Here is a 22,027-nt window from a genome sequence, read left to right as displayed (position 1 = left end):
TGGTGTTAGGTCTTGTGTTTACATCTTTAATCCATCTGAAGTTAATTTTAGTATAAGGTGTAAGGAACGGGTCCAGTTTCAGCTTTCTGCACATGGCTAGCCAGTTTTCCCCACACCATTTATTAAAGTCAATCCTTTCCCCATTGCTTGTTTTTGTCAGGTTTGTCAAAGATCAGACGGTTGTAGATACGTGGCATTGCCTGCCAAGCCTCTGTTCTGTTCCATTGGTCTCTATCTCTGTTTTGGTACCAGTACCATGCTGTTTTGATTGCTGTAGCCTTGTAGTATATAGTTTGAAGTCAGGTAGCTTGATGCCTCCAGCTTTGTTCTTTTTGCTTAGGATTGTCTTGGGTATGCAGGCTCTCTTTTGGTTCCCTATGAAGTTTAAGGTGATTTTTTACAGTTCTGTGAAGAGGGTCATAGGTAGCTTGATGGGGATAGTGTTGAATCTATATATTATTTTGGGCAGCATGGCCATTTTCACGATATTGATTCTTCCTAAACATGAGCATGGAATGTTTTTCCATCTGTTTGTATCCTATTTCCTTGAACAGTGGTTTGTAGTTCTCCTTGAAGAGGTCCTTTATATCCTTTGTTAGTTGTATTCCTAGGTATTTTATTCTCTTTGTAGCAATTGTGAATGGCAGTTCGCTTTTGATTTGGCTGTTAGTCTGTTATTGGTGTATAGGAATGCTTGTGATTTCTGCACGTTCATTTTGTATCCTGAGACTTTGCTGAAGTTGCTTATCAGTTTAAGGAGATTTTGGGCTGAGATGATGAGGTCTTCTAAATATACAATCATGTCATCTGCAAATAGAGACAATTTTACTTCCTCCTTTCCTAGGTTAATACCCTTTCTTTCTTTTTCTTGCCTGATTGCTCTGGCTAGAAGTTTCACTACTATATTGAATAGGAGTGGTGAGAGAGGGCATCCTTGTCTAGTGCCAGATTTCAAAGGGAATGCTTCCAGTTTTTGCCTGTTCAGCATGATATTGGCTGTGGGTTTCTCGTAAATGGCTTTTATTATTTTGAGATACATTCCATCAATACCTAGTTTATTGAGACTTAAAAGCATAAAGGGCTGTTGAATTTTGTCAAAGGACTTCTCTGCATGTATTGAGATAATCATGTGGTTTTTGTCTTTGGTTCTGTTTATGTGGTGAATTACATTTATAGACTTGCGTATGTTGAACCAGCCTTGTATCCCCCAGATGAAGCCTACATGATCATGGTAGATAAACTTTTTGATGTGCTGTTGCAGTCGGTTTGCCTGTATTTTATTGAAGATTTCTGCAGCTATGTTCATCATGGATATTGGCCTGAAGTTTTCTTTTTTTGTTGAGTCTCTCCCGGGTTTTGGTATCAGGATGATGTTGGTCTCATAAAATGATTTGGGAAGGATTCCCTCTTTTTGGATTGTTTGGAATAGTTTCAGAAGGTTGGTACCAGCTCCTCTTTGTATGTCTGGTAGAATTCAGCTGTGAACCCACCTGGACCTGGACTTTTTTTGGTTGGTAGGCTATTAATTGCTGCCTCAACTTCAGTCCTTGTTATTGGTCTATTCAGGGTTTCAACTTCTTCCTGGTTTAGGCTTGGGAGGAGGCAAGTGTCCAGGAATTTATCCATTTCTTCCAGGTGTACTGGTTTATGTGCACAGAGTTGTTTGTAGTAATATCTGATGGTAGTTTATATTTCTGTGGAATCAGTAGTGATATCCCCTTTATCATTTTTTATTGTATCTATTTGATTCTTTTCTTTTTCTATTAATCTGGCTAGCAGTCTGTTTTGTTGATCTTTTCAAAAAACAAGTTCCTGGATTTGTTGATTTTCTTGTAGGGTTTTTTGTGTCTCTGTCTCCTTCAGTTCTGCTCTGATCTTAGTTATTTCTTGTCTTCTGCTAGCTTTTGACTTTTTTGGATCTTGCTCTTCTAGCTCTTTAAATTTTGATGATAGGGTGTCGATGTTAGAGCTTTCCTTGCTTCTCGTGGGCATTTAGTGCTATAAATTTCCTTCTAGACACTGCTTTAAATGTGTCCCAGAGATTGTGGTACATTATGTCTTCATTCTCATTGGTTTTGCAGAACATCTTTATTTCTGCCTTCATTTCATTGTTTATCTAGTCATCATTCAGGAACCAGTTGAGTTTCCATTTAGCTGTACGGTTCTGAGTTAGTTTCTTAATCCTGAGTTCTAATTTGATTGCACTGTGGTCTGAGAGACTGGTTGTTATGATTTCTGTTCTTTTGCATTTGCTGAGGAGTGATTTACTTCCAATTATATGGTCAGTTTTAGAGTAAGTGCGATGTGGTGCTGAGAAGAATTATATTCTGTGGATTTGGGGTGGAGAGTTCTGTAGATGTCTGTTAGATCCGTTTGGTCTACATCTGCATTCAAGTCCTGGATATCCTTGTTGATTTTGTATCTCATTGATCTGTCTAATACTGGCAGTGGAGTGTTAAAGTCTCCCACTATTATTGTGTGGGAGTCTAAGTCTCTTTGTAGGTCGTTAAGAACTTGCTTTATGTATCTGGATGCTCCTGTATTGGGTGCGTATATATTTAGGATCGTTAGCTCTTCTTGTTGCATTGATCCTTTTACCATTATGTAATACCCTTCTTTGTCTTTTTGTTCTTTGTTGGTTTAAAGTCTGTTTTATCAGAGACTAGGATTGCAACTCCTGCTTTTTTTTTGCTCTCCATTTGAGCAGCCAGAATTTTTTAACGCCAGAGGAAAAAAAGATTTTTTCATTGGAAACCATGCTAGTTAAACGATAGTAGACTAATATTTTTAAAGTACTGAAAAATATCTGTCAACATAGTATTCTTTGCCCAGAGAAAGTATCTTTCCAAAACAAAGGTGAAATAAAGACTAAGGCATACAAAACCTAAATACAGTCATTCCTCAGTATCCATGGAGGACTGATTCAAAGAACCCCTCTGAATCCGAAATCCACTGATGCTCCAATCCCTGATATAAAATGGCACAGCATTTTCATATTCTATGCACATCATCTTTTCATATATTTTAAATCATCTCTAGATTACTTATAATACCTAATACAATATAAATGCTATGAAAATAGTTGTTATGCTGTATTTTTGATTTGTTTATTGTTGTAGGTACTTTTTATTGTTTTTCTTTTTTCCAATTATTTTTCAATCCATGGTTGGTTGTATCTACAGAAGCAGTAACCATGGAAACAGAGGGCTAACTACTATAATTCGTTACCAGCAGAACTTCACTTCAACAAATGTTAAAGGAAAGGAAATTTTTTTTTTTTTTTTTTGAGACAAGGTCTCACTCTGTTGCCCAGGCTTGTGTGCAGTGGTATGATCTCAGCTCACTGCAGCCTTGACCTCCCAGGCTCAAGCAATTCTCCCACCTCAGCCTCCCAAGTAGCTGGGACTACAAATGCACACACCACTACACCTGGCTAATTTCTTTATTGTTTTATAGAGATGTGGTTTCACTGTGTTGCCCAAGCTGTTCTCCAACTCCTGAGCCCAAGCATCTACCCACCTCAGCCTCACAAAGTGCTGGGATTTAAAGGAAATTCTGCAAGCAGGAGAGTAAAATCACACAGAAATCTGGATCTATACAAAAAAGCACTGGAAATGCTATTTACATGAGTAAATATAGACTCTTATTAATCAACTGTAGAAAGCAAAAATAATATGTTATAGAATGTCTAACACACAGAAGTAAAACATATGAAAACACAAAGGCTAGGAGGGAAGATATTATTGAAAGGTTCTTTTTACTCTATATTAAAGTGTGTATCACTTGAAGGTGGATAAGTTTAAGATATATACTGATGCAATCACTTAAACACTACGAACAGTTACAGTTAACAAGCCAACAAAGCTATAAAATGCAATCTTTAAAAATAAGGCAGGGTCAGACACTGTGGCTCACACCTGCAATCCCAACACCTACTTAAAGAGACCATGGTAGGTGGACTGCTTGAGCCCATGAATTCTAGATCAGCCTGGACAACATGGTGGAATCCCATCTCTCTCTAAAAAATACAATAAAATTATCCAGGTATGGTGGCATGCCCCTGTGGTCCCAGCTACTCAAGGAAAAGACAAAGAACAAAAGTTTTGAGACAAAGAGAAGACAGTTTCAGGATGTAAAGCTAAGGCTATCAATCATCACATTAAACGTAAATGTTCCAAACACCCCATTAAAAGACAGAAGTTAAGCTGGATTCAAAAGTAAGACCCAACTCTAAGTAAGAAATCCATGTTAAAAATAAGATAAAATAGGTCAAAAGTAAAAGAATAGAAAAATGTATCATGTTAACACTAAACAAAAGGTGGCTGAAGTGGCTACATGTTAACAGTATCAGGCAAAGTTGATTTCAGAGCAAAGATCATCAGGAATAAAGGGGGTCACTGCATAATGATAAAAGGGTGGCCTCATTAAGAGGACATGCCAGTCCTAAAAGTTAATGCATCTTATAATAGACCTTCAAAATATATGAATAAAATAGTGATAGAAATGTGAGAAGAAATACACAAATCGGTCAGGCACAGTATGCTCCCAGCACTTTGGGAGGCCAAGGTGGAGCCCAGGAGTTTGAGACCAGCCTGGGCAACATGGTGGAACCCCATCTCTACAAAAAATTTTTAAAAAATTAGCTGGGCATGATGGTGCCTGCCTGTAGTTCTGGCTACTCAAGAGACTGAGGCAGAAGAATTGCTTGAGCCTGGGAGGTCAAGGCTGCAGTGATCCAAGATCACACCACCACTACACTCCAGCTTAGGTGACATGAGACTGTGTCTCAAAAAATAGAAAAAAAGAAACGAATCTACGGTTATAATCAGAGATGTCAATATTCTTCTCAATAATTTATTCAACAAATAAATAAGAAATCAGTAAGGACAGACAACTTAAACAACACTATCAACCAACTTGACCTAACTGACATTTAAAAATACTGCCCACAACAAATGCTGAAGACACATTCTTTTCAAGTACAAACAGAATATTAACCAGGGAAAACCATATTCTGGACCATAAAACAAGTCTCAATAAATTTAATAGGGTTCAAGTCACACAAAATACGTCCTCTGACTACAACGGAGTTAAATTACAAATCAGTAACAGAAAGATACCTGCAAATGTCTTAAGCATTTGGAAATGTAAATGACTGACTTCTAAATAAGCTGAGCATCAAAGAAGAGTCCAAAGGGAAATCAGAAGGGGTGAACTGAAAGAAAATGAAAACAACATACTCAATTTGTGAGGTTCAGATAAAGCAGCACTGAGAGGGAAATTTGGAGCACTAGCAAACGCTGTTAGAAAAGGTCTCAAAGCAATAACCATAGCTTCCACCTTAAGAAACGAGGGGGAAAAAGAACAAATGAAATCAAAAGCTGATTCTTTGAGAAAATCAGAAAAATTGATAAACCTCCTGCCAGACTCATCAAGAAAAAAAGAGAAAAGACACAAATTACCAATATCAGGAATAAAAGCATGATAAAGATAAAGACTCTACAGATATTAAAATGCATTAAGAAACAAATACAGGGCTGCGGGGGGTGGCTCACCCATGTAATCCCAGCACTTTGGGAGGCTGAGGCAGGTGGATCACCTGAAGCCAGGAGTTCAAGACCAGCCTGGCCAACATGGCAAAACATCATCTCTACTAAAACACACACACACACACAAAATTACCCAGGCATGGTGGTGCACAGCTGTAATGCCAGCTACTAGGGAGGCTGAGGCACAAAAATCACTTGAACCCAGGAGGTGGAAGTTGCAGTGAGGCTAACTGCACTCCAGCCTGGGTGACAGAGTGAGACTCTGTCTCAAAAAAAAAAAGGAGAGAGAAACAAATAGAAACAACTTTAAGCCAATATTTAAATGGACAAATTCCTTGAACGACACAAACTACCAAAGCTCAATCAAGAAGAAACATCATATGAACAGCATTATGTTGTTTAAAAAGAAATTTAATTTATAGTCTCTAATTTTCCTCCCCTAAAAATCTCCAGCCCCATATTGCTTCACTGGGGAATTCTATCAAATGTTTAGGGAATAATACTTATTCCACACAAACTATTCCATCCCATTCTGAGGCCGGTATGACTCTGAAACCAAAACCCAACAAAGAAATTACAAGAAAAGAAAATTACAGATCAATATCCTTCATGAACATATATGCAAAAATTCTTAATATTTTACAAAATCAACTCCCAACATTATATAAAAAGGATAATACATCATGACCAAGTGAGGTTTACCAGAGAAATGCTAGGTAGGTTTAAGATTCAAAAACCAACATGAATCACATGATTAATAAGCATACTCAACAGAAAAATTGCATAATATCACTAGATTTTTTAAGAAGTATTTGACAAAATCTCACATCAATGCCTGATAAAAACTCCCAGAAAACCTGGATGTATAGGGAAGCTCCTTAATATAATAGAAGATATCTGCAAAACATCTGCATCTAACATGATACTCAATAATGGAAAACTAATTACTTTCCCCCTCAAGATGGGGAATAAGGCACAGGTGTCCAGTCTCACCATTTACAGCCTATGCTTTCCTGGAGGTTCCAGCCATTGCAATCAGGCCAGAAAAAAGAAAAGAAAAAGAAACAGACCGGAAAGGAAGAAGTAAAATTGTCTAAGCAGACAATCTGATTACCAATTTAGAAAATCCAAGGAAATATACAAAAAAAGCTCCAAGAACGAATAAGTAAGTGTACCAAGTTTGCAGAATATAAGACCAATACACACAGTCAACAGGATTTCTACAGAGCAGCAAACAACTGGAAATTAGAACTTTTAAAAACGATACTGTTTAGCATAAAAAAATACAAAGTACTTAGGGATCAATCTGACAAAAGATATGCAAGACCTCTACACTGAAAACTAAAAACACTGCCAAAATAAGGAAAATCTAAGTAAATGGGGATATACACTATGTTCGATGATCAAAATACTTAATACTGTTAAGATACCAATTCTTGGCCGGGCGCGGTGGCTCACGCCTGTAATCCCAGCACTTTGGGAGGCCGAGGCGGGTGGATCACGAGGTCAAGAGATCGAGACCATCCTGGTCAACATGGTGAAACCCCGTCTCTACTAAAAATACAAAAAATTAGCTGGGCACGGTGGCGCGTGCCTGTAATCCCAGCTACTCAGGAGGCTGAGGCAGGAGAATTGCCTGAACCCAGGAGGCGGAGGTTGCGGTGAGCCGAGATCGCGCCATTGCACTCCAGTCTGGGTAACAAGAGCAAAACTCCGTCTCAAAAAAAAAAAAAAAAAAAGATACCAATTCTTCTCTGATTGGTCTGCAGATTCAAAGGAACCAATTAAAATCTCAGCTGGCTTTTTTCTTGGAAATTTAAAATTTAATTTTATAATTCAAATAAAAATGCAAAAGAGCCAAAACAACTATGAAAAACAAGTCATTAGAGGACTTATACTACCTGACTCCAAGATTTATGTAAAGCTACAATAACCAAGAAATACAGACAAACAGATAATGGAACTGAAGAGTCTCCAGAAACAGACCCACGTATATATGGTTCACTGATTTTTGACAAGGATACAGAGGAAATTCAGTGGAGGAAGCATGGTCTTCTCAACACATGGAGCAGAACAAGTGGATATCCACATGCCACAAATGAATTCCAGTCCACACCTCACACTGTATACAAACAGCATCTCAGATGATCATAAAACTAAATGTAAAACCTAAAACTATAACACTGCTAGAAAAAAACAAAGGAGAAACTCTTTGTGACCTTGGATTAGGCAAGTAGTTCTGACATGTGACATCAAAAGCATGATCCACTAGAGAACAAGTAAGTTGGATTTTGCCAAACTTTAAAACCTCTGCTCTTCAAAGACACTATTAAGAAAATGAGAAGACAAGCCACAGACAGGATGAAATGTAACTGATAAAGGACTTGTATTCAGAGTATATAATTTTGTTATCTCAAAACTCAATAATGAGAAAACAAATCACCAGTGATGGGCAGCAAGGCTGGGCTAGTGGACAGCATTCAAGGAAGTGTTCACTCTCACTGAGCTTTTTAAAAACATTTTTGTGGGTACATAGTAGGTGTATATATTTATGGGGTACATGAGATGTTTTGACACAGGCATGCAATGTGAACTAAGCACAAGGGGAATGGGGTATCCGTCCCCTCAAGCATTTATCCTTTGAGTTACAAACAATTCATTTTACTCTTTAAGTCATTTTAAAATGTACAATTATCAGTAAGCTTCTAAAATAGCTCCTGGTGTCCACACCTTGTGTGACCCCCTCCCTTTGCGTGTCGGCTGGACTAGAGACTCGTTTGTAACCACAGAATACAACCACAGAATACAGCAGGAGTGCTGGAACGTCACTTCCACATCAAGTCATAAGAGATGGAGCCCTGTCTTGCTCACCCTGGGGCTTCTCTCGCCCACCTGCTCTGATGAAGCCAGTCTCAGGGGAGAGATCCACAGGAACCCAGGCCCTCAACCCAAAAGCTCTCAAGGAATACAGTCTTGCCAACAGCCACTCAAAAAGTGCCTATTTGCGGGCTCTGATTCAGCTGCTAATAAGGTTACCAACAGACTTTCCATTCTGGCTCAACTGACCTTACAGCGATGGCTCAGGGTGTTCCACACCACCAGGTCAGGGAGGCCCCCTCGGCAGTGTCGAAAGTCAGCAGCCAGGCGCCTGCACACACCACTGAGCACAGGGCCCCCCAGGCAGGAGACGAGATCCTGAACACAAAACACGGAACAGTTAGTCCCTTCCCTTGTGACAGAGAACGGAAATAGGCTCCAGGGATCACAAGACAGAGAAAACTGTAATTGAGTGCACATGGACCCCAGGCCCATCATGCGCTTTTCTGCTGCTTGTACCAGGGCTGCAGCCATGGCTGGAATCCCACTGGTAAGTAGTGGGAGACTGGTCCTGTGATCAGTTTCCAGGCTCCTGCCAGTGTGGCCATGCTGGGGAGCACTGAGGAAGAGGGATGTGGAGGACCCACTCAGGATCATGACAGCACAGACTCAGAGGCCGGCAGTTGAAGGAACACACTAGGTATCCTCCCTGCCTCAGCCACAGGGCAAGCAAAAGAAGCTTTCAACTCAGGGGTGGCAAAGGCACAGCTGGGGCTTTTCTAACACCTTAGCATGTTTCCATCACTAACAGTGGCATCAGGGCTAGGGGGATAGGGTATTCTCCTATATATATACATGCACACACATACATGTATTTACATATACACATATGTGTGTATTTTGAGAAAGCTGCTGAAAAGACAGCACTGGGGAGATGTTACTTTCAGAGCAAATCCTGCTGTGCAGGTGAACCATTACCTGAGCTTGCTCAAGAGATGTGAAGCGATCCCAGCTGACAAGGGAAGCCACTCTGCCTTCCTGGTCCTGCCACGTGGCTGCCACCCAGGCCCGCAGGCTCTCCACGGGGGCATCGTGAATCAACTGCAGCCTGGCCTCAAGGGCCGGGCCTCTGCTTGTGAAGAAGCTGTCTGTGCACAAGTCCAGGGGGAAAGCCTGTGTCACAGAGAAAGCAAGCTGTCATACCGTGCCTGCAGAGAGAAAAGTGAACCCAAGGACTAGTCAGGACCTACAAAACTGGGAAACTGGCCAACTGACTGATGCATTCTCTCAAAAGATATGTAAAAATTATCTGATATAAAAGCAATTTATTAAACATGTTTTTTTAGAGTAATAATTTGCAAAAACAGCTTTTTGCTTCGCCGGGTGGACCTCTTAGCAGGCACATGTGCCCATGTCTGTGAGATCCTTGGCACAGTGCCTGTGACGTAGCAGGGGCTGGGGAGGGCTGGCACTGAAGGCACTTTATATGAAAGGTGTAAATGTAAGGTGGAGGCTAAATTAAAGTTTAGAACTTCATGTACTTGCAACTTAAATTCTATTAATCGGATTTTTAAAATAAAAGTTACCACCTTGGCCTGTGGATGACCCAAAAGACCATAACAGAGATGGTTTTTGCTAGTGGTGGACACATAGTGCCCAGGTAGGTGAGAGCCACGATGTGTGCAGAAGGACCTCCTCATGGGGCAGGGTCACTGGAGTACCTGACAGGCATTTCTGAAGACATCCGGAATCCCGTCCATGAAGATGATGTCCCACAGGAGGAGGCCATACAGGGTGCTGAAGGTAGAGCCTTCACCATGAATCCCTAAGACAAGGTCACACACATGAAAAAAAAAATCTGTTTCTCCCAAAACAACACCATAACCCACTGCACACTCAATTTCAAGAAAATAATAGAAATATTTTAGATTCAGAAGCAAATGCTGTTTTCATGCCATTCCTAGCTCATTTTGTGCAGTATATCGTTTATATACAGCACCTTAAGGGCAAAAATCTTAGTAATCATAGAAAAATTTAAATGAACATCTCAAAGCCACAAAGCAGTGGTTCACAAACTTTAGTGAATAACCTAAGAAACATATTTAAAAGAAAAATGGGCAGATTCCCTCCTCAGGCTCCAGAGGCTGGGACTTAGCAGGGTATGGCAGGCACAGAATCCCTGTGTGGGCCCTAGCGCAGGAGGTCCCTGGGCCACTCCTCAAGAAACACTTCCCTAAAAGGGCCTCCTCCATTCCTGGCCTCAGCAGGTGCTGCTCTGATGCATCTCATCCCCCCGGGCACTACACTGCCTTAGCCCAGTGCTTCCAATAGCCAAGGCTTTCACAGAGACCTCTGGCCTTAAAGGCCACCCACTTCGGTCCCCCTCCTCACATCACACAAATGTTTTACTGACTGGAAGATGACCTGAGAGATGGAAGTCAGGTGCTGAGGGCACAGAGTCAGAGGCAGTGTGGGATGGTGTGGGATAAAGGGCTTGGCCTTGGCACAACACACAGACCTGTGTCCTTGAGCAAGCCCCAGCTCATCCAGCTGCCCTCCAAGCCTGTGCTTCTCTGCATATCAGCACACCCGACAGGGGAGGAGGCCACATGGACACCTCTCCCCACAAGACTACACTGGCCAGAGAAGGTATTGACCACCAGACCCCCATCCTGACATGCCAGGTCCTCTGGCTGGTCCCACCCTGACATGTACAGGCCCCAGCCCATCTGCACAAGACCACAGTGAGTAGGGTTGGAGGGCGCTGTGAGAGCAGAGACCAGGCAGCCACAGCCCATCATGCCTGTCGGGGTCACCTCTGTCCTGCACTCCTAAGGCTGTGCTGCTCTCCATCCTGTCTTCCTCTAAGTTCTAGCCCTTCATCCCTGCAGCCCGTCTCAGGGATTCAAAAGGCCAGTGACTCACTCAGGATTCCTGGCTATTGCCAAGTCTTCTAGGAGGACTTTTTTTCCTAGAACATTTCACGCTCTTACCTAGCGAGGAATTAGGTTAGGACCTGATTTCCAGCCAGCTTTCGGTCCTGGTGTATACACTGATGATCAGGTAGGAATATGGAGGCCAGACCATTTCTGAACCCCTTTTTTTTCTTCTATTTTGTTTTGTTTTGAGACAGGGTCTCACTCTGTCACCCAGGCTGGAGTGCAGTGGCACAATCTTGGCTCACCGCAGTCTTGACTTCCTGCGGTCAAGAGATCCTCCCACCTCTTCCACCTTCCGAGTTGATGTGATCCTCCTGCCTCAGCCTCCCAAAGTGCTGGGATTACAAGTGTAACCTACCACACCTGGTTTGTTCCTTAACTCCTAAGTGGTCCATGCTGTGCATTTGTTATAAGTGAAATCATTTTTGGTGGAGTCCTTCTGAGTAATTCAGAAATCACCTCCCAGAAGAGGCTGAGATTGCTCTGACACAAAATTACCTGTGGCATAAAGCCTGGCAGCCAGAGTTCAGCTCAGTTTCACTGCATCGATTTTAACCAGGGAAAAATGGTTTCTATTCTGGGAAAGGAATTGTGTGTTTTTCAGGCTCATGGCTCAACCAAAAGCATTTAGGGCTCCTAGCTCCCAGCCTGCTTCCTTCCAGTGAGTGTCCAGTTTCCACGTCTCCTGAAACATATCTGGGGCCTTGAATGTGAAATCTATTCTGTTTCTAACCTTTTCGGGCCTACTGTCTCTCTCTGTCTTCACTGACGTTTGCACTTCTTCCCCAATAGCATCACCCTTCCCTGTAAGTAACAAAGATACAATGTAGATGAATCTCAACACTCATCAGAAAGAACCTGCACTTTGTAAACTCCTATCTTGTAGTTGTCTTTCTATAGTACTTGTTTATCTTCTGAACACTCAGGGAATACTGACATCATGTCCTGATTTTCACGCATTTGAAGATATCAGTGTTTTTAACAGTGGGAACCCTACAGCCCAGGCACAGGGAGAGTCCGGCCCAGACACGAGGACAGGAGGGCTCAGTGGGTGTTCCTGGAAATGACTCGCAGGGGCTGCACAGCAGGGCCCCGAGAGGACATCTGGGGTCACCTTCTAAAATCCCAGGGAAGGGGCAGGAGAAAACAGCATGAAGACTGGATGGAAGTGGGTAGGTCATGGGGCTGAGTACACTGTCCCCCTGACTTTTGTACAGAGACTTGCGCAGTATCTTCCACAACAAGGAGTTTTTAAAAAATAAAAAAGATCAGAGCCAGGACAACTATCCCTGTCCTAATCCTTAATGTTGATAAGGGGAAGAATGGGAAGAAGACATCCCCCAGCCCACAGAGGACAGAGAGAAGACAGCAGACCACCACTACAGCCCATCCAGTGCTGCTACTTAGCCACATGGGGGTTGGGTGTCACGAGAGAAAGGCTGCTCAGATACCCTGGTCAAAGCCGTTGCGTCTGTAATGGGCCAGTGCCAGCTCCTCCACGGAGCACAGGACTGTGGTGGGGGCAGCAGTCTCCCTGGCCTCCATCACAAACACAGACTTGCCCATCCCACGCTGCGGGCACAGCCTGCCCGTGATGGTCACCTGAAACAGCAGCAGAAGAACATCTATTAGCCTCAGGTCAGCGAAAGTCCCTGAAAACCTGCCTGTAGCATCCTGAGGATTAACCTCCCTAACCACAAAGCCAGTCACTTAGCAGAGCGCACAGTGCAGGGCTCACACTTGCCTGCCTGTGGGGATGCAACAGCTCACTGGCCCCACCCTGGGAGAGCCTCAACCACCAGAACTGCTCTCCAGGGCCCTGACAAGTAAATGAAACTGGCAGATGCTGAGAGGCCCCATTCAGGAGATTTGTCACTCAACCCAGGGTGTGACCACGCCAAGCAGCCTGCGCTCCTCAGGGAGGAGGGCATTAGGGGGAGACGGAGCAATGGCCACACAGCCATCCAAAACAAGCTTTAGATTATTCCAAGTCTAAAAGAAACACACACTAAAAACAGCTCTTAGGTTGCTTCAGTCCCAAAAAACCAGGTACACACGTCTAAGTCCAAAGCACCCAAAGGCTCTTTCCTCACGTGTTTCACATCTTGCACAGCCATTTCCGGGAGCTGCTGCAAGAGGTGTTTGTACTTTTTACAGCTCGGAGACTCTCGCAGGCGCACGGCTCGCTGATACAGGGAAAGGCGGTGTCCCGTTCTGACTTCCGGATCTGCTAGCCCCTCTGTGATGCACTTGATAGCCTGGCAAAGAGTGTGGTCACACATCAGGCTCCTAAAAGACCCCATGACAGCTTCCATGCCTTCCTTGACAGAAAAGCCCACTATTACTGAATTTTGCTGATTAGCAAATGAGCAAACAGCACTTCTAGAGATTCAGGCTGTTTCCTTAGATCTCATTCTGATGCTTTCAATGCACACGGCAACCATAGCCTTCACAGTCAACGTGCTGGAACGTGACTGGGCTGTGATCCAGGTGGACAGCGGATCCCAGCAGCCGCCCCTCACAAAGGGCGTGAACTTCAGGGATGCCTGACTTTACAAGAAAGCTTGGCTCAGTTTCTCAGGACATCACCTAGGCAGCTTTGAAAGAAAACATGTGCCCCACCTCGGATCCACACAATGAGAACCTCCAGAGCAGGAGCTCAGGCATATGGCCACATCAGAGCTCCGGGTTAATCTCATATGCAGTCAGGAACCATGGAGCGGCTTGATTCCTTATTTACAGGGACAGGAACCTAAAGTTTGGAGGAGTTACAAGTATTTCCCAAGGCAATCCAGAGTCGGACAAATAAACAGAAATACAGAAAGCCACAAGGAGATACCACTTCACACTTATTAGGATGCCTATAATCAGAAACATGGAAAATAAGTGTTGGCAAGGAGGCAGAGAAACCAGAACTCTCACAGACTGCTGGGAATGTGAAACTGGTATAAACACTGTGAAGAAAGTTCAGCTGCTCCTCAAAAACCTCAACGCAGTCACCACAGGACCCAGGAATTCCACTCAGGTATTCCCAAAAGAACTGAAAGCAGGGACAAAAGCAGAGGTTGATGCAGCACTCTTCAAAAAGGCTGACAGGGAGGAACCCAGTGTCCAGGGACCCATGAATGGCTAGGAAAATGTGGTGGCTGCTACGGTGGAAGTGTGTTCAGCCTGGGAAAGGAGCAGAGTCCTGACCCATGCCATGATGCAAGCGAAGCTCGGAAACATTATGATGAGCAAACTACGCCAGACACAGAACCACAAGTATCGTAGGATTCCACTTAAATGAAATGATCAGGCACATTCACACACACAAAAAGTAGATGAGAGGTGGCCAGGACTGGGGGATGGGAAACGGGGCATTGTCACCTAACGGTTGCTGAGTTTCCGTCTGGAGTGGTAAGTGGAGAGTGGCAATGGTCACACAGCATTGCGAGTACCATTAATGCCACTAAACTGTATGCCTAAAAATTACTAAAATGCCAAATTTTAGGGATGTTAAATTTATTTTACCACAATAGAAAAATAAAAAGTGAAAAAAAAATAAAAACGAAGAAATTGAAAATCAGTGAAGGGCTCAGGCCATCAGGAGGTGAGTAGCCAGAAGGAAAGAAGATGGGAGAATGAGACTCTGAAGTGCACCCTGTTCACCGGCAGAAGATGGTGCCTCGGAGAAGGAGGCCCAGATGGCTCTACCTCTGCCCTGGCCAGGCCTGGGCTGGCTGCAGGGCACTTTGCAGGGATAAGCACTCATCTAATAACTTGCATCATCTAATAACTTGCATCTCCAGCACTCATCCCTGGAGACTGAGGTAAAGATGAAAGAACACTAATGAAATAACAAGAGCTGGGAGTGTGGCCAGTAAGACCTCTGGGAAAAGGTTTGGAGGGACTAGGCTTAGCTCCAAGCTCGAAAATCAGCTCAGTGGCTTGTCTACCCACTAGCAGAACTATCAACAAAGGGATACCTGTACTCTCTTGAACTTCGATTTCATTGAAAGAAAGCCACAGAAACACAAGCTTTCTCCTTCTGTATTTGGTTCTGGGCTACCAGATGCTTTCTCTTGCTATTTCAGCCTCAGTAAACACCGAGTGGTAAGGAAGCCCCATGCCCTCCTCCTCCACGAGAGGAAATAGCTTTACTGGCTCTTTCCCTGATACTTTAGGTAACAAGGCACTTTTTCAGCTGATGGCAATAAAAACAAGATGTTATAATTCCTATCCTGTGGTCATTTTTTTCCACCCCTACTTCACCCTGATTCACTTAATGGACCACTGAAAAAAATCAAAAGCTCCCAGAGGCACAGTCCTCTCCATTCAACTCCAATGCAAGGCTGAAAGAGAGAAAGGGAGGGGCCTGCTGGCGGCCACACAAAGAACCACTGTTGTGCCTAGCCCAGAGGCCCAGCCTCTGCGGCCTCACCCTGCCTGGCTGCGGCAGCCACAGAATCCCTGTGCTTCCAAGTCCCTCAAGATCGCCACCACAAGGAGCACCGGTGCCTGCTCAAGGTCAAACAGCGCTTCCCAATGGCAGAGCAAAACACCTCACAGAAATACAAAGAGTCACTGATAAAGGCCCTGCAGTAAGATAAAGCAAGGAACCCCTTCCTGCCAGTCTTTCTACCTGGAGACCCTGTGCCACAAATGAACAGTCACCATTTCCAAAACACAAAAACACCTTCCCTGAAGCTACCTGCTAAAGGTTGAGTCACCTGACTCTCCCTCTCCCTTAATTCCTAGATCCTGATTCCTAAATCCCAGCACAGAGTACACAGCCAGCCCATCTCGCTCATCAGTGAAGAGAAGACAAAAGCTTCTGGTCTCTATGTTCAGGCTGTGCTGGCATCCCTGGTATTCTTTGGGGTCGGCAGAACACAGACAAAAGAAGAATTAACAAAAGAAATATGTGTTCTAATTACATGGAGATTTTAAGGCATTTAAGTTTGCCACATTTTAAAAATTGACTGCAAATAAAAAGGAGGGTCAGGTATGTTTCATTACTGAGTACCGGTTCCAGGCGCTTCAAGTGCTGGTGTAGGTTAAGAGCCAGTCGATCCCACCATCGGCCTCTGCTGTCAGGACAATAAATTCTCTGAGACAAAAGGCTTTCAAGTTCCCTGACAGCTTCCTATTGCAACAATAACAAAAACAAAAAAAACTCATTAGATTCACAGAAAATCCAGCTGTAGTGATATTTACAAGCCCACAGGATTAGTAAAGTCTATTTATAATACGTATCTTTCCATTCTACAATAAGGCCAAGGACCCTGGACTGATAGGACAGGGACTCTGAGGTACCTTCTGGAGTGGGCATGAGTTCCTTGAGGCATCCCTACTTTTCACCTGGGTCCCTGCCGGCTGGCCCTGGAGTACAGACATCTGTGAGTGCTGAAGAATGTTCTCTGCAAACCAACCAACCAGTGCAGAGTAGCACAGGGTCAAGTTCGAGGCAGCTGAGCACTGGTCAGAACTGGCAAACCCACATACTTCTGGGAACCCAGCAGGTCATAGGACCAACTGCAAGAAGGACTTGGGGTGGGCAGGAAAGTAATCAGGGCTGTCCTCATACAAACACCCCAAGTCAACAGGGAGACTCTTTGGTCTAGATTTATGTACAGACTGTTCAGTCATTCTGTTTGTAAATCTTCTATGGCTCATGGATGTCTTTGCAATATGGAATGACTTACACCAGACAAATGCATAAACCCCCATACACAACCAAGTTTGAGATTCACAGATTTCCCCAAAGCCCACCCATTGATCCCCTGGAATTCACAGACTCCAGGCCAAGAACCCAGCTTAGCACATCCTCTTTGTCAGATACCATTTTCTTTTCTTTTCTTTTTTGAGACATAGTCTAGCTCTGTCACCCAGGCTGGAGTGCAATCGTGCAATTTCAGCTCACTGCAACCTCCGCCTCCCAGGTTCAAGAGATTCTCCTGCCTGCCTCAGCCTCTCAAGTAGCTGGGCTTATAGGCGCTTGCCACCAAGCCCAGCTACTTTTTGTATTTTTAGTACAGATGGGGTTTCACTTTGTTGGCCAGGCTGGTCTCAAACTCCTGACCTTGTGATCCACCTGACTTGGCCTCCCAAAGTGCTACAATTACAAGCGTGAGCCACTGCGCCTGGCCTTTTTAAAATATATTTTTGACCATGCCTAGCCTGGAGATAACATTTTCAATATAGAAATATCAAACACAACAAAAGAAACCTAGCAATTTCACAAAGTTTAGTACAAGGATACAACAAATTTCTGATTTGTGATTATAAATTATCTCCAGACAATCCATGACAGCTGACAGGGAAGGGTAAGGAAACATGAGATTTCCCCCTCAGAGATTTCTGGGGACCTCCCAAGTCTCACGGAGTTTTGAAAGAAACTCAGGCTTAGGCTGCAAACCTGTAGGGCACCCTACAGGATGCCGGCCACCACTAACAGGCCGTCCTGGTACACAGATTCATCAACACACAAGCAAACAGAACAGTTGTCTGTCTTCACCTGTCTTCTCTCTACTAATCCAAGAGACAGCAGGCTGCCTACATTAACTATGCCTTCACTGGCCAGGTGCAGTGGTATAATCCCAGCACTTCAGCCCCCCTAGCATCAGAGGTCAAGGTGGGCAAATCACTTGAGTCCAGGAGTTCGAGACCAGCCTGAGCAACACGGCGAAACCTTGTCTCTGCTACAAAAATAAAAATTAGCTAGGGATGGTGGTGCACGCCTGTAGTACCAGCTGCTCAGGAGGCTGAGGCAGGAGGATGACTTCGGCCCAGAAGGCAGAGGCTGCAGTGAGCCAAATCATGCCACTGCACCCCAGCCTGGGTGATAGAGTGAGACTCTGCCTCAAAAAGACAAAACAAAACAGAACAAAACAAATACACCTCCATTATATTACTGTGTGCTAACCAAGTAAGTAGGAAATGCCGAGAGCCTGATTGCTGTCCTTCACATGTTTAATGCTGTCACATCAGCAATGGGCGGGGCAGGGACCTGCGCTCTAACCTCATACATGTGAAGTCTCTGCAGTATTTCCACAGACCGAGACAAAATCTTTGTATAAATCCATCCAACAGTAAAACACCGCAGAAAGAGTGGTAAATCTTCGTGCCATCTAAAATGAAGATATACACCAGTAGTTTAATAATTTGGTTAATTTGTTGTAGGACAACAATAAGAAGTGACAAAGCAGACTGAATTCCTATCTTTTAAAAAAAGATATATTCTAAATACTTTCAGTTGTGTACAATTTTCTACACTACAAACCTACATTCTCACAGCCAGCTGCTATGTCCTAGGTCACTCAGACAGTGGAGTAAGATGAGAACTAGTCATCCTAAACCAAGGTCAGCAAATTCCAGCCCACAAGCCAAACCCAGGGTCTGCCACCTGCTTTTTTATGTCCTGCAAACTAAGAATAGTTTTTACCTTGTTTTTTTTTTTTTTGAGATGGAATCTCTGTTGCAAGCCTGGAGTGCAGTGTGCGATCTTGGGTCACTGCAACCTCCACCTCCTGGGTTCAAATGATTCTCCTGCCTCAGCCTCCTGAGTAGCTGGGACTACAGGCACCCACCACCACACCTGGCTAACTTTATACTTTTAGCAGAAACAAGGTTTCACCATGTTGGCCAGAATGGTCTCAATCTCTTGACCTTGTGAACCACCCACCTCGGCCTCCCAAAGTGTTGGGATTACAGGCGTGAGCCACCGGGCCGAACCGGTTTTTACCTTTTTAAATTGTTAAAATAAACAGAATAATACACTTTGGTATGTGAAACTCAAATTGCAGTGTTCACAAATGATGTTAAGTGGAACACAGCCAGGCTCCTTCATTTGTGGACGTACTACTTGTAGCTACTTTTGCACTACAACAGCAGAGTCAAGTTGGTGCCAGAGACCATATGGCCTGCAAGCCTAAAATATTCACTATGTGACCTTTTACAGAAGAAGTTTATCACCTTTGTTTATAGTAATCTAACTTCTGTGATTTTTAAACAACATTATTTCTTTATAAATATACAGTGGACCCTTCAACAACATGGGTTTAAACTGTATGGGTCCAGTTATATGTGGATTTTCTTCTGCCCCTGCAACCCTTGACACAGCAAGACCAAGCCCTCCTCTTCGTCCTTCTCCTCAGCCTACTCAATGTGAAGACAACAAGGATGAAGAGCTTCATGATGATCCACTTTCACCCACTTAATGAACAGTCAATATGTTTTCTCTTCCTTACGATTTTCTTTTTTTTTTTTTTTTTTGAGATGGAGTCTCACTCTGTAACCCAGGCTGGAGTGCGGTGGCATGATCTCAGCTCACTGCAACCTCTGTCTCCCAAGTTCAAGTGATTCTCCAGCCTCAGCCTCCCGAGTACCTGGGATTACAGGCACCCATCACGATGCCCAGCTAATTTTTGTATTTTTAGTAGAGATGGGGTTTTACCATGTTTGTCAGGCTGGTCTCGAACTCTTGTCCCCAAGTGATCTACCTACCTTGGCCTCCCAAAGTGCTGAGATTACACACATGAGTCACTACGCCTGGTCCCTTATGATTTTCTTTCTTTTTTTTATTTTTTGAGATGGAGTTTTGCTTGTTGCCCAGGCTGGAGTGCAATGGCGAAATCTCGGCTCACTGCCACCTCTACCTCCTGGGTTCAAGCGATTCTCCTGCCTTAGTCTCCTGAGTAGCTGGGATTACAGGCATGTGCCACCAAGCCCAGCTAATTTTGTATTTTTAGTAGAGATGGGGTTTCTCCATGTTGGTCAGCTGGTCTTGAACTCCCGACCTTAGGTGATCCGCCTGCCTCCATCTCCCAAAGTGCTGGGATTACAGGCATGAGCCACCACGCCCAGCCCTCTGATGACTTTCTTAATACTTTCTTTTCCCTAGCTTACTCTATTGTAAGAATGCAGCATATAATACTTATAACATATGAAATGTGTGTTAATTGACTGTTTATGTAATCAGTAGGGCTTCCAGTCAACAGTAAGCTATTAGTAATTAAGTAGGAGGAAAGTCAAAAGTTACACACAGATTCTTCACTGTGTGAGAGGTTGCTGCCCAAACCCCTCCGTTATTCAAGGATCAACTGTATATCCTAAACGGTTTTTTGAAAGAGGCATCTGAAAATACTAATTTTTTTTTCATCACTACGTAACAAAAGAGGAAAAAATGTCTTAACAAATATTGAAGATGTTTAACATTTTCAAACAAAAAGATCATTTGCTGTGTACTTGGAACTCTGAAAGTTCGCTTGGACTGTCTTTTTCAGAGTTAACACCTACTTGAATCTCCTTCAGAAGAACACACCTATCATGCTACCCACATCCGTCCTGCTGCTGGCTTCCCTCACGTTTCAGTTCAGCTCACCAGTCCTCAGGGAGGCCAACATCCCTACAAATGGCATTCAACAAGCCAAGAATGGGACTGGCACGTGTGTTGCCCAGGAATCTGAGTTCTATCAAATTCACTTTAAACCTTCAGACATTTCCTTCTACTTCACACAGCACTTTCACTCTAGGCACAGCAGGTAAAAATTCAATTTCACAGCTGGTTTAACCACAGAGCAAAAGGAGTATATTCTTCATGAAGAAAACTACTGTGTTTGCCAACTGGCAGCAGGTACCTAGAAAAACTCTCACCTCAGAGAAGGGTGGTTTTTCAGTCTGTTCCAATCCCTTTTTGCACACTGAGCGAGCTCCTTAGCTTCTTCCCAGTTCCCGTTGGCCATTGCGGAAGAAATGTCACTCAGCATGTGCACGGCTGCTGCATATCTGGAGGAAAATGGCATCCAAGTTCCAGATATGAATGAGCATTCCCATAGAACCACCACATCCTAGCCACTAGATCTAATTCTGAAGGGTAAAAGTGTGTTTTTTAAAATATGAGGGCACTTAAACTTTATTCTAGTAAATCTAACTTAAGTACATCACTGGAGTGGCCCAGAAGAACTGATACAGAAAGCCCAACTAGAAAGATAAAAACATTTATGCTGTATTGTTATTTAACATGTTCCATTATATAAATATGATATGGATCAGCTCATCATTCCTGATTTTGGCACTCATTCATTCATTCATCCATTCACTCATTCAACAATATGACAGCAAACATGTAAGCCATGTCAGAATTATAGTCAGATGTAGATCTGATTATCTAATCATGTACAAGCAGAGGTAGCCAGAGGGATTCTGCCCACACTAAGAGAATTACTTGGAATATTTCAAAATAACTAAAGGATGCTCTTTGGGAGATGACAACGCTGAAATGTTACAACACAACTTCGCTTAAGAAAGACAATTTTTTATTGCTCCTTTAGCTACCCAAAAACAAAGACATTTGACCAAGAAATTCTGTTAACATTTTGAGTCCATGTTCATTGTATTTTGGTCTCACATCTAAAAGAAAAGCAGACAATATCAGTATGTACAAACACTATAAAGTAAGAGTAAAGAAATTGCCTCCAAATGTAAAAATTTGCTCACAAATTCTTAGATCTAATTGTTTTATAATATGCTGCTCATTCAGTTCCATGGCTTCAAACACTGTCCATATGCCAGTGACTCTCAAAAATGTTGACTTTTTCCAGGCTGGACCCATTCCCTGAGCTCCTGACAGCAAGTCCAATGCCACACATGACAGCTTCAACCAAACACACTGATGCTTCCAGCACCAACACCTCTCCCAATCCCCTTCTCACTGGATAGTGCCACCACCCAAGGCAAAAC

The 22,027-nt window shown here is 43.5% G+C and overlaps 1 protein-coding gene across 12 annotated transcripts in view; it reads right to left on the bottom strand.

The window, feature by feature from the left end:
- FAN1 (FANCD2 and FANCI associated nuclease 1) overlaps positions 1-22,027 on the bottom strand; it is a 62,601-nt gene that overhangs the window by 15,346 nt on the left and 25,228 nt on the right. For 8 of the 12 annotated variants that reach the window (XR_010342654.1, XM_064376331.1, XM_064376330.1 and 5 more), the window contains 8 exons: positions 20,942-21,073; positions 18,309-18,417; positions 16,314-16,433; positions 13,399-13,563; positions 12,757-12,907; positions 10,088-10,191; positions 9,345-9,539; positions 8,616-8,744 (listed from right to left, as the gene is read on the bottom strand). Coding sequence is in view for 11 of the 12 variants with exons in the window: in XM_064376331.1 (XP_064232401.1) it covers positions 8,616-8,744; positions 9,345-9,539; positions 10,088-10,191; positions 12,757-12,907; positions 13,399-13,563; positions 16,314-16,433; positions 18,309-18,417; positions 20,942-21,073 (1,105 nt within the window). In the remaining variant the exon portion in view is untranslated. Of the gene's footprint in view, positions 1-8,615; positions 8,745-9,344; positions 9,540-10,087; positions 10,192-12,038; positions 12,110-12,756; positions 12,908-13,398; positions 13,564-16,313; positions 16,434-18,308; positions 18,418-20,941; positions 21,074-22,027 lie in introns of those variants that run through there. The other 4 variants (XM_064376333.1, XM_064376332.1, XM_064376335.1 and 1 more) reach the window with 4 other exon arrangements.

This window comes from Aotus nancymaae, unplaced genomic scaffold (genome assembly GCF_030222135.1).
Source record: "Aotus nancymaae isolate 86718 unplaced genomic scaffold, 86718_ANA_hifiasm-v0.15.2.pri h1tg000014l, whole genome shotgun sequence".
NCBI classification, from domain to species: domain Eukaryota; kingdom Metazoa; phylum Chordata; class Mammalia; order Primates; family Aotidae; genus Aotus; species Aotus nancymaae.
Note: the sequence above shows the minus strand (reverse complement) of the source record. Positions and strands in the feature narration are given on the sequence as shown.